Source organism: Asparagus officinalis, chromosome 9 (genome assembly GCF_001876935.1).
Source record: "Asparagus officinalis chromosome 9, Aspof.V1, whole genome shotgun sequence".
Lineage (NCBI taxonomy): Eukaryota > Viridiplantae > Streptophyta > Magnoliopsida > Asparagales > Asparagaceae > Asparagus > Asparagus officinalis.
This window is the reverse complement of record NC_033802.1, coordinates 41,644,580-41,657,752: the sequence shown is the minus strand read 5'-3', so window position 1 is coordinate 41,657,752 and position 13,173 is coordinate 41,644,580. Positions and strand designations below refer to the sequence as shown.

Here is a 13,173-nt window from a genome sequence, read left to right as displayed (position 1 = left end):
CACCTCCTTGGTGGCTCGGCGGCCACCAAGGTGGCTCGGCCACCACCGAGCCACCAAGAGGTGGCTCGGTGGCCGAGCCACCAAGGTGGCCGGCCACCTTGAGGTGGCCACACGTGCGCGCGGGCACAGTAAAGGTGGCCTATAAATAGGAGAGGGGGTTGTTCATTTTGGGAGGTCGAACTTTCAAGAGCCGAAACTCTGCCGAATTGAAGATCAAGCTTAGAGTTTTGAAGACTTGAAGACTTGGACATTCAGATCTGAATCTCGGCGAGCATCAGCGTCACAAAAGGCAGGTGTTCGAGAGAGAGGAAGAACAGATCTGAGATCTACACGTGATCATACTCCGGATCTAAGCTTGGTCTTAGATCCCGAGATTTGGACGATTGTTTCCTTGGTGAATCAATCCTCCTCGGCTATTATTCCCTTCGTGGAATAATACCCGTATAATCGTGTAGATCCGACCGGATCTAAATCGCGCGGTGGTCCACGGATTAACCCCGGCGTTGGCAAAGAACCCACCAAAGCGAGCGACCGCAAAACAGGAGCTCGCGATTTGTTCACAAGAGGAAAGTTGTAATTTTTTCTTTGATTTAGTTGTAACCGGATCTATAAAAGACCGGGTCTTTGTAATCCAAGATGACAATTATTTCAATGAAGAAAACAATTTTTCCCGCAAACAGGCTTCTTTCAGCTTTCTTCCTTCTGAGGAAGCGTTCGGCCAACTCTCCATGTACCTTCAACTCTTTCTAGGTATTAGACGGTGCTACTCCCATAACTTCCAACATGTCCAAAGAGAGGTTGTTATGACAAAGTGTGAGGATGAAGTCCTCTATGATCGGATCTCAACAGTTCATCACCTTATTCCGGAAGCGCTTGACTAAGTAGTCGACCATCTTGTCGTATTCCTATTTCTCATCGAAGAGTGTCCCGATTGACACCTCAGCATCATCATCAAAGAAGTGAGCGAGGAACAGGTTCTCCAGGTCATCCAGCTATTGATGCTTCTAGGCTTGAGACGGCGGTACCAATTGATAGCGGGCCCACAAAGGGTGCCAACGAATGACCGAACCATTAATGCTTCATTGTCGGAGATTATGCCAAAGTGAGACTTAAAGTAGATCATGTGCTGAGTGGGCGAACCCTTCCCGTCAAACGACGTGAAGTTAATCAGGTTGAACTTCGTCGGATACGGAATCGACCCCCACTCTCTTGGGTAAGGACATGGAATACCGGTCTTCTTCACCTCTCAAGCAAACATCAAAGCGTTGATTTTGCTCTCGAGATCTGTCATCTTCTCGTCCTCATCTATATCATGCTTTGGACGATTTCTAAGAGGAGCAACGAGCCTACCCCCGGCATTGTTATCTCCGGTGGGACCACCCCAGCGTCGTTACCTTTAGTGGGGCCACCCCTAACGTTTTGATCAACAGGAGGGTTATCTACATCAAGGTGTTCGTTCATGTCTGAGTCATCACCTATTCGGTAGGCATTATTGTGACGACTAGATTCACCAATTTGATTAGACAAGGCCCGAATCTGTTGGCCATGCTCTTCCCTCATCCGGAGCATAGACATTTTCATTTCGAACTTGAAGTTCTCTTTTTGCTTGGTCAAGGCATCCTCAATGATTTTGGTCATTTGCTCGGTATTGATCATAAACACCTTGCGGGATTGTCCTGGGCTGGATACCGTATTGTCAGAAGCGACTGCAGAGTTAGCATCTGATGCTTCATCATCCGAGGATAACCCTCTATTCATCCTCTGATAGTCCCTTCGTCTAGTAGTCCCTGCGCGTAGCCGAGTTAGACGATACGATACGAAGGGGTCAGAACTAGAAGGTCGAGTCGACTTTCCCTTGTCAACCATATTAACCGTGACTTTTGAAAGTTTGTCACCTTGAACGATTGGTCGTTGCTTGCAGAAACGCTTTGGCTTGGATTTAACTTTTTCGTCGAAGATCTTCTAGAATACCGAGACCCTTTGCTGAGTGGTCTTGGGGCAACTACACACTGATAATACTACCATGATAATTTTGGCATACGGACAAAGAGATTCCGCTTCTTGGTTACTCCTTTTCCGAGACTTGTTCGTACCCCCAGCCTGATAGTTCAAGTCATCGGTTTGATGACCGGAGAAACCCATCGTGTGTTAGCACGAACCCCCAGGTATAACATCATCATCAGATGAGTACGCTTTCCTCTGGGAATTCAACGCTTTGTTAGCGTCTTCAAGAGTCACATGTTTGAGGCTACGTTTTCGTGAGTGTAGGATCTCGACAGGTGTAGGTAGAAAATTTATAGTAAAAGAAATGAAAGAAAAATTTGATTTAAATTCTCTCGATCTTAATTACAATTGGATTTCGATTACAAAAGAAAGGAGAATGATCTGGATTCTTCCCTTTGTTTAAAACTAGGTTCTTCTTAGTAGCGATGCAATGCCTCCTTCGAATGCTTACGTCGAATTTGCTCTCCGTTGATGATCCGACCATCTTGTCTCGTAGGAACAATTAACTTATGTGGTAATTTTGATGGTTAACTCTTAACGAGTTTTAAGAACTCAGAACGAGTTAGAACTCTGTAAAAAGAGTTGTTAAAAACCGAAGAATCGGCTAATAAGCCAAATAGATTTGTTTGTTGCTGACGAATCTGATCTCCTAACTGCCAAGAACTCTATTGTTGCGATAAACACTTATTGTGTATTGTTTGAAAGAGAGTTGTAATTTACTTTTCATTGTATCGAAAGTCTTATAAAAAGACTATTTTTCTGAATTTATTGTAACGCCCAAAGTTGTAATGAATTCTGCAATAAAAATAACTTTCTCCCCAAACAGTAACATCACTCTTAACCCTATATATATACCTCGCTTATACCAACTAAAAAAATATAGCAACAAGTCTCTCTACTCACTCAAACAGTAACATCTCGTCTGCTTTAAAAAATGAATTTTTCTTCCATAATTTTGGTTTTATTTTGGGCAAACGTTTTCATCTTAGCAGAAGCTCTGCACTCTCGCCCGACTACATAGGCCGACTGATTCCGAGGGTTTTTACCGTTAGGGGAGAGGGGATCATCTGTGCTAGGGCGATAGGCGGGTCCTCAATCTTCTAGGCCAGTGTTTACACGACTGCTCCCGATCAGGCCAGATTTACTGTTTACTTTAATTTTGGATTTATCTGCATGATATAAATTTTATTTACTATTTTTCTAACAGATTGGGCAACAAATATAGAGGAGATTTGGCCTGTCAGAAGCCAAATTGATGAAACATTTGAAAGAGAAGAGCCTATGTGGAGATGAAAGTCCCAAATCAATTGGCTGAAAGAAGGTGATCGAAATACATGTTTCTTCCATAACAAAACTACTAGTAGAGTAACACTTAAAGGCCATGGTGGTATGATGCATTTCAATCTCCAAAAATTAGTGGAGATTGTAAATTCTTACTTCACTGAGCTACACTCTACAGGCTCGACGCAATGCACAATAGAGTTCTTTAAAAAATTCAAAAGAGAGTAACAGAAGATATGAACAGAGAACTTGATGATGGCAAAGAGGCATTTAATCAGATGCATCCGTAAAAAAGCTCCAGGTCCAGATGCTTTATCGAAACTATTTTATGAAAAAATTTGGCATCTTACAATCTTATAGGTGATGAGGTAACCTTATTAGTGTTAAATTTCTTGAATAATGGGACATCAATTGATGAGGTAAATCTAACCAATATCATGCTTATTCCATGAGTGAAGAAACCATTAGAGATGACATAATTTCGGCCTATAAGCTCATGCAATGTAATTTATAAAATTGTATCAAATGAGATCTCTAACCGAATGAAATGTATTTTACCTAATGTGATTTCATAACTGCAGACTACATTTTTCTCTATAGATTAATCACCAATATTATTATTGTGAAGCATGAGCTGTGCTACATTCGATGAAGAAAAAGAGATCTAGTAGAGCTGGGACTTTCGCACTAAGATATGAGAAAAACTTATGACTGTGTTGATAGAATTTCCTCAAACTATGACGCATAAATTGGAATTTCACAGCCAGTGGATTGAGTTTATCTTGAAACGTGTATGTATGGTGAGATATTCGGTTGTCCTAAATGGGGTTCCCTGTTGGTAGTATTATTCCATCAAGGGGACTACGACAAGATGATTCGTTTTCCCAATATCTTTTTCTTGTTGTTGCTAAAGGCCTATCTTTGTCACTTACTTATGCCGAGAGGAGGAGAGCTATCAGGAGAGTGCAAGCTTCGGCAAGGGGTCCTAGCGTATCACATCTTTTTTTGACTAATGGTAATCTTAGTTTTCATCATGCTACTTGGAAGAATACTAATCCAATCAAGAATTGATGGAATATGAGCAGCTATCTGGGCAAAGCATAAAATTGGACAAATCAGCAATATGCATGGTTTTCTCTTAATACTCCTCAAACTAATATGATGGTTCTGAGTGTAAATATGGCAACTTCTCATGAGCGATACCTTAGAATTCCAACTGTTATTGGGTGAAATAAATATTAGCTTTTCAATATTTAATTGAGAAAGTATGAAATAAAATCCAAGGTTGGAAGGAGAAACTATTATGTAAGGCGGGTAAAGAAGTCTTTAATATCAAGGCAGTTGTCCAAGCATTTTTCACCTACTTGATGAGTGTGTTTCAGATACCTCAAACCTTGTTTAGCACGTTAAATGCCAATGACAGCGAGATTTTGATGGGGTAATCGGCAGTTGCCTTGGTGTACATGGGAGAAGCTTTGTTAGTCAAAAGCAATTAGTGGGCTAAGTTTAGGGGCATAAAACTTTTAGTCTTGCTCTTCTTGCAAAACAAGGCTAGCGGCTCATGACGAAGCAATCATCCTCGTATTATTTGGTGCTGAAAAATACATTTGTTAGGATAGGATATAGCTCAATGGAGGCAAGGAAGGGGTACTCACCATCAATTGTACGGCGCATCGATCTTCCTGGCAGGTAGAGATTAATTAAGCAAAGGGTTGCGACACCGTATTAGTGACGGACAGGCAACCACGATTTGGTTACCTGGACGCCTTTTTCATATAAATTCAACCCTAGAATGCATCAACTCGATCAAAATACTCTATATTTGGTCAGTTACCTTATCAATTCAGCATCTTGTTCGTAGAAGCTACACACACTTCAACAAATTTTCTAGTTTCACGAGGCAAAGACTATCATATATATGTAAGTCATAGGCCCGATAAACTAATGTGGCATTATGACCCTGGTAGGAATTTTTTGATCAAAAGTGCGTATAGGATGGCAGTGTTATTAGAGGTGTAAAATCCAATGGGAGTGGTTTCTCAAGATTTTGGGAGATGCTTTAGGGGTTAAAAGTACCAAACAATTCGAAGAATTTTTATGGCATGTTGCTAATGATTTTCTACCAATAAAAATATATTTAATAAAACATGGTGTTTCAGCGGAATGACATTCGTGAAGCTTGTGGTATGGAAGGAGAGGACCGACATCGTGCTCTTTTTGATAGTCCGTACGTGTGGCGGTGCTGGGAGACGTTCGATTTGGAGTAGATAGCAAAATCATGGAAATATAATATTCTACTAAAATTTGGCTAGCTGATTATTTCGGGATGATAAATGATAATCAAACAGTTTTGTTGTCTTTTATGCTTTCTTTTTGTTATGGAAGAAACATAAATTTTTCACACGGAAAGATTAAGAGGGAACCGAATTTTGTTAAAGATGACGTTGAGCATGTGATGGACGAGTACAACAATATTTTGGAGCCAGATAGCCCTATTACAAGAAGGTGAGAGCTGGAAGCACCCACCCACCCAGCAGTGATAGTTACAAACTAAATGTGGATGGTGCTATGTTCTGTGATGAAGCCTATTGTGGTGTAGGTGCAGTGGTGAGAAAAGAGATGGACAAATTTTCAAAACCATCCCATTTTGAAATTTATTTATAAAAAACGACCCCTTTTAGCTTTAATTGCAAAAACCGACCCAGTTTGTTGAAACTGGGTCGGTTTTTGAAAAAAAAAATTTCAAACTTCACGGGAGTTCAACTCCCGTGAAGTTTTTTCTCATAACAAAACTTCACGGGAGTTCAACTCCCGTGAAGTTTGGAAAAAAAATTTTCAGAAACCGACCCAGTTTCAACCAACTGGGTCGGTTTTTGCAATTAAGACTAAAAGGGGTCGTTTTTTATAAATAAATTTTAAAATGGGATGGTTTTGAAAATTTGTCCGAAAAGTGATAGATGAGTTTATGGTTAGCCTTTGAAAGAAGATGTTTTGAGCAGATGATTCGTCTCTATGTGAAGTTTTGACTACTCGGAAGGATACTTTGCATATGAAATAGGATTTCGAAATATTAAGCTAGAACTTGATGCTGCTAATATGATTGCTACTAGATACTAGTAAAAAACGCAGCATCCCAGACGGATTATTCCAGACAAAAATTTTTCCCTTACGATTCTAAACAGAAAAATTTACGTCTATAATAATCAGTGTAGATAATCTTTCCCCCCAAATTTATTTCGTCCCCCCCAATTTCTTTGGTTCCGGGCTAAAATCCCTCTCTCTCCCAATCTCTCTCAAATCCTTGTCAAAATAGATCTTTTTCTTTGTCTCTCTCAAATCCCCCAAATCCCCCAATTTCTTTGGTCGCCGACATCTCCCTCCGTGGCGAGTCCACGGACCCTATCCTCGCTCGCTCCGGCCTCATGACCGGCTCCCTCTCCCCCGCCCTCTGCCGCCTCGACCGCCTCTCCTCCCTCATCCTCGCCGACTGGAAGCAGGTCGAGCAATCGATCATCGATGAAGCCCATGGCCATCCTCCCCTCCCCTCACGTGTGGGTTCCCGCCGGTGCGAAATCCTCTCTCTCCGTATAGATTCACCTTCATTGATGCTTCCGTTAAATTCTCCTCTCATCAACTAATAATTAACTAGCTGTAGTGCTCTAAACAATCCTGGGCATGACGATCCTGACGATATCGACGGTGGATAAGAGGCTCGTGATAAGGGATTTTACGAGCAGCGATCCTTATGTTGTGGTCAAAGTGGAAAACCAGGTAATTTTTGTACACTAGTTTTGTAAAACTTGAGAGACTCAATGTTTGAATATTTATGAATTAGTACAAAAATGATGAAAATGAGCTATTTTGATCACTGGATAGAATTTCATTATGTGGCTTCCGATGTTAATTAGCAATCCTTTTGCATCATTTGGTTCTACTTTTGGTGGGAAATGTCGAATTTTTCTAGAGTTCAACTTCATGTTAGTTAGGTATATATGGAATTCCTGAACTATACTGTTATTTTTGTAAGTTACATGTGTTCGTAATACCTTTTGATAACCTGAGAAAGTAAAACCCAACACAGTTTGGGAGTAGATTTTCATGTGGAAATGGTGAATTTTGAATTTCTCCTGGAACTGAAATTCCCAATTCACAAAAAAACTAAATGGTGTGCTCAAACTTTCCATGTGAAACCAATCAGAGCACAAATGACCATTTTACTTCTGTTTCGGGGCTCAGAAGTCACTTGTCTGAAGAATTTACATTTGTTCCACACTTTATTTGGTGTTTTTATTCTTGCTAATTTTGCCCTTGACTAATAGCATGCAAGGTTCAATTCGCTATAATTTGATCACCTTTTGTTCATGCCCTTAACCATTAAAATCAATCTTTCTCCAGTGGCTAAAACCGCCCTTGTGAATCCATTAAAAAAATTTAAAGTTTCATAGTTTGATAGCATATTTTTGGTAACATTATGTATGAGTCTAGTAAACACGCATAGCTCCTTCCACGTTCCACAATTAAGGGATTTCATCATGATACATCAATGTACATAGAACACTAAAAAATTGAAACATGATTTGCATAGAACGTTAGGAAAATCAAATCTATACAACTGAAGGGATTGAGCTGAGATGAGTACAAAAATTCAGGCTTTTTTGCTTTCCTTTGCCCATCGGCTTACCTTTTATACTGTCAAAGTTTCACCAGGATAGGCCAGCGCTCATGTTTCCTTGTCCAATCTGACAAACATACAACTTATGTTTTTCTTCTATAAAATTGAAATAGAAAATACTTATATTCATGTTTTAGTCACTTTACTATTTGTGTTTATGAGGTGATGGGCATAGAAGATTTAGATCGCCTCGCCTTTTGATGCTTCCTTTCTTTAAATTGACCTCGTCACACGATGGGCATATCATACTTAAAACCAACACTTACCTCATCCTGATGCTTGTAACATGTCATTTGATGATCTTTCATACTTAAGCTGGTTAAATTCCTTTCACTTATCCAACTCTTTTGTTGAGAAAATGTAGCCTTGCATACTTTTATTTTGATCTTTTAATGCATTCCACTTGCTTACAACTGCATCTTCTTCATTAGACTGCTAAGACCAAGGTCATCAACAGCTGCCTTAATCCTGTTTGGAACGAGGAGCTGACCTTCTCTATAAAAGATCCTCTCAGCGAATTGAAATTGGTGAGTTCCTCGTGATTCAATCTTTGAATGTCTAAAAAAATTCTATATCTCGTGATATCCAGTGCTGGTTAATTAATATATTTCTAAGTTTGACAATTACCCATTCTTTCTAGATATTTATGTGTATTTACGGCAGGCTTTTGACATCATATATATTCCTATTGACAAGGGCCTATAGTCTTTACTTCGGAAAGTTAAAGCATAATAACATAGAAAAAAAAGGCAATTTGCCGTAGTTGAAAGGAAAAAAAATTCGTCTAAAGGTTTTTGGTGCTTTCGTGGATATCACTACTTTTTGACTTGCATATGGCATTCTGCATTAATTTATTTTGAGGGTACAGAGTCTTTGCTTTACTTAAGTAAAGTAATGCGGCATTAGCTTAAAAGTCAGAATAAGTAAAGGACAAATCAGTTGTCTCTTTCATATAACACAAGTAATGCGGCATTAGCTTAAAAGTCAGAATAAGTAAAGGACAAATCAGTTGTCTCTTTCATATAACACATGTTTTGACTATGTCCATTATGGTGTGTTATAAGTAAAGGACAAATCAGTTGTCTCTTTCATATAACACATGTTTTGACTATGTCCATTATGGTGTGTTCTTATATCTTACCTGGAAAAAAAACAGTCCATTATTGCAATGAAACCTAATCTAGCGAATAATCCAAAAAAAAAAGTATCTTTAGCCATTATCTTAGCTCGAAAAACTAATTTTTAATAGGATTATATGTTGCAACTTCAAATTTGTCTAGAACACCAGCTCTTTTGTTGCTTTCAAGGTTGCTCACTCACTTGATCAACTATAAGGCAGCGTCATAATTAAAAAATGCTGTAACTGACTGATGATACTGTCCTCAACTTACATATTCAACTAATAATAGGTCACTTTCTATTGTTGTGTGCATGATTTCTTTTTTCATTTTACATCTGGCTTACAAAGAATGGAGAGACATACATGGATGAAAAATGAGACCAAGTAGTTTGATCTGTAAATACCATTATTGATACAGCTCAATTCCTAGGATGCAGTTTAGCAAGTCTTGAATGGCTTACCTGTAAATTATTTTTGTTTGTTGTTTGTATTCTTCGTGTTACTTTAGACTGTTTAAACATTGGAAATTTCTATCACATGCCACCTGAAATTTTTTTTCTCAGATTATTCAAGCAATTAGTTTCTATCTCTATCTGTGTGCGTGCGCACCCGTGTGCGTGTGCACCCGTGTGCGTGTTTGTGTTTTCCTGCATTATGTGTTCAAGTCATTGCACTTTTGTACGTGTGTGCACCTGTGAGTCTACGTATATGTGTGCGTGTGTAAACCAATATTTGAAGGTATTTCAAAACCTAGCAACGCATAAAAAATTTGTGAAACCAATATTTCAAAATGCATTGTAAGGCTCCAGAATTTAAGTTTGATTTTGAATAACAAGGAAACTGTGTGAAAGAGAGAGATTATTCTAATGTATGAGCACAAATTCCTTACTAATCTTCCAAGTTTGTAGTGCTTCATGTATGGATTTGTAAATAGTTCAGGTGATTGTGGATGTAAACCAAGTATCATTGCAAATAACAAAAATAATGTTATGTTTATTGACTAGTTGTCCTCTGTATTATCATGCAGGTTTATATTATAAAAGTAATTCCATATAAGCTCCGCGAAAGTTTTGATCTCAAAGTCTTTAGCAGAAATATTGATGGCACTGACAAATGGGCGTATGCAAATGGTACTGAAAATCAAGATGTAGATTTATCTAACGTTCAATAAACCTCCAAAAGATGGAGTACAAAGGCATAGATGTATGAGATAATTGCACCCTATTTTGAGAGTGCACTCAGATTTGCTTGTAAAATATGTGCGTACAGAGATGAAGTTTTCATTTAACTTTTGTTATATCATTTTGGATATAAAGTGTTAGTCTTTTTCAAAACAGGTGAATTTGACATCACCAAAGGTATAATTAAGCTCCCTTGTTCGTTAGTTGATAGAGGGACGTTGTTGTCGTTGCTAGTTGTACATGCTAAATTTTTATGTCGCTTTGCGATCTTTGAAAACTTGTTATTTCTTTTTTGTGTATGTGACAATATTACCTTTGATTTTTTGTGTATGCTAATTTTTTTGCTTAAAGTACATTCCAATTTTGTATAATGAATGCTCACTTTGTAACTCAATACACAAAGTAAGTTAAAAAAAAATTGTAGCATGTATCTTAGACGAAAATTTCGTCTAGGATATTATATCCTAGATGGAATTTTCATCTAGGATACTTTCTAGATGGAAATCTGCCTAGGAAGTATCCTAGACAGAATTTCCATCTAGGATACATCCTAGACGGAAATATAATCCGTCTAGGAAGCTATGCTAGACGAAATTTTCGTCTAGGATAGCTTCCTAGATGAATTTTATTTCCGTCTAGGATACAACCTAGACAGATGTATCCTAGACGGAAATTCCGTCTAGGATACCACATCCTTGACGGAAACATACTCGACTCACATTTTAGATGGAATTTCGTCTGGGATAGTTTTTTTAGATGGAAATTTGAGTATCCTAGATGTAATTTTCCGTCTAGGATGCCTCATATTGTACTAGTGTATTTATAGTACTAGTAATCATAATTCCTATCTTGGCATTTGTTTTCGTCAAAAATTGGTTTTGTTGAGGAATTCATTATATCTTCATTTGATTACAACAAATTCAAAGAAATAGTCTTTTTATAAGACCTTTTCTACACAACAAAGCAAAAATTATAACTTTTGAGAAAATAACACAGAAGTCGTTTATCGAATCCTGTTTTTTTTTTGTGGGACTTTGCCTGTGCCGGGAACGCTTTGGTTCGTGGACCGCCGAGTCACAGATCGTGAAGGGGGTTTAATGATTCTGACTTCGTTTATCGAAGTGAGAACTTGAAACGATGTCTTATCAAAGTAAGATAGTCGTTCTTCTTAAAATCAAGTCAAAGCTCAATTTCAAGGAGTCACGCGAAAACTCAAATCTGCTCTCTCTGCTCTGGATTGCTCGAAAATATGATCGATCCTCGTCAGAAATGACCCTAGGGGGGTATTTATAGCCTCAGGGGACATAACTGCACAAAACTCAACAACATAACAAGTTAAGGCCGCGAGACAGTGTTTAATGTCTCGGCGGGCGAGACAGTGTTTGCTGTCTTGGCGGGCGAGACAGTGTTTGCTGTCTCGGCCCGCGAGACAGTAAATGCTGTCTTCTCGCTGGCGAGACAGTAAATACTGTCTCGCTGCGAGATAGCAAACACTGTCTCGCTACGAGACAGCAAACACTGTCTCGCTGGCGAGACAGTTCATATCTGTCTTGATTTTTCTCTTAAGACAGTATGAGGTGATTTTTGATGATCTTCTCTATGTTTGGATATCTATTAGCATTTTTTAACGCCTACAGATACCCCCTCCAAAGTATTCCAGACGTATTCTTTTATAGAAGAGTCTGGGATACTTTGGATAAGATAAATTTTACTTACGATCCCTTCAATGCTTGGTTGATTAGGTCGTGTTGAAGAATCTGTAAAATAGCTTCGGCTCTTGATCTCTTCATCCATTAGTCTATTCAATTCTTTGTAGAATAGCTAATACTTCTCCGGCACTGCGTTTATCGCTCGACCGTTGTTGAGATCTTGAATTGAAGCTGGTATTTCCATATTGATGTTTGTTTGTCTCTCGAGAGTTCGTCAGGTTATCCTTAAGAATATTAAAAATAATATTCTCCAGAAACTTCTTGTTGAGGGTAGAGAAACAGTTTAGACTCGTGTACCTATTGGAGTATTCATTTATACTGCAACATCACAACGATCGTTGCCATCTTGCGATACGAGACAGTTCATATAGTCTCGCGGTGCGAAACAGTAAATACTGTCTCGCGGTGCGGTGCGAGACAGTATATGCTGTCTCGCACGGCGAGACAGTGAAACCTGTCTCGCTCGGCGAAGTCGGGATTATAAAACCCCGACTTAGGGTTTTCCAGCGAATTTCTACGTTGATTTCTGGGCGATTTACTTGGGCGATTTTTTTAGGATTTTTAGTGAGTTTTCGGCCTCTTCTTCCCTTCTTTGTTTCTGATTAGGGTGGAGTTCTTGTTTGGGGAGATTCCACTCGGATTTGATAGGTTTGATTCCCCTCTTTTCTTTAAAACCTTGATTTTTTTCAACTTTGACCTTGCATGCACTGTTCGGCCATATTTTGTGATATTTTGATTGACTTCTTGCTCAAAATCCTGACATTTTTCGTTGGATTGCAATGTAGATCATACACTCATCATGTCGCCGCGTCGATCCAGAGGTTCCCGAGGCCGTTCAACTGCTCAGTCCCCTGAAGAGGCTGCCCCCTGTTGTCGCTTCGCATGGGGGTACGTTTCCTTCACCCTCTCACGAATCTAGATACCGTATTTCGTCAATTTCATATATATGTACCTGTATTTGCATGCAGATCCTCGTTTGTATCCTTTGAGATACCCTCGAGAAGAGCCGGTATCCTCCTTTGAGGGGATCGACGCTTAAAAGTGTTTGTTTTGCTTGGACAAAACATACTTCATAATACACAGGGGCGATTTCATATCATCCCACGTATATTGGAAGGTTTCGATATGCCGTTATAATGTCCGCGCATAGTAACGCATATCTCCTTTATACATGTGGTAGATGGAAAATCGTCACACCTGTTATGA

The 13,173-nt window shown here is 39.0% G+C and overlaps 1 protein-coding gene across 1 annotated transcript; it reads left to right on the top strand.

The window, feature by feature from the left end:
• On the top strand, nt 6,878–10,406 carry LOC109824811 (protein C2-DOMAIN ABA-RELATED 8-like). Its single transcript, XM_020391460.1, has 3 exons — nt 6,878–7,056; nt 8,389–8,484; nt 10,105–10,406. Exons 1-3 carry the CDS (start codon nt 6,961–6,963, stop codon nt 10,246–10,248), a joined length of 336 nt encoding a protein of 111 aa, XP_020247049.1. The 5' UTR covers nt 6,878–6,960; the 3' UTR covers nt 10,249–10,406.

What these genes read in the sequence shown, in the direction of transcription:
- LOC109824811 (XM_020391460.1), top strand. Translation starts at nt 6,961, where the DNA reads ATGACGATCCTGACGATATCGACGGTGGATAAGAGGCTCGTGATAAGG. An exon ending in TGGTCAAAGTGGAAAACCAG is followed by an intron (nt 7,057 to 8,388) that starts GTAATTTTTGTA and finishes CTTCTTCATTAG; the next exon opens with ACTGCTAAGACCAAGGTCAT. An exon ending in CTCTCAGCGAATTGAAATTG is followed by an intron (nt 8,485 to 10,104) that starts GTGAGTTCCTCG and finishes ATTATCATGCAG; the next exon opens with GTTTATATTATAAAAGTAAT.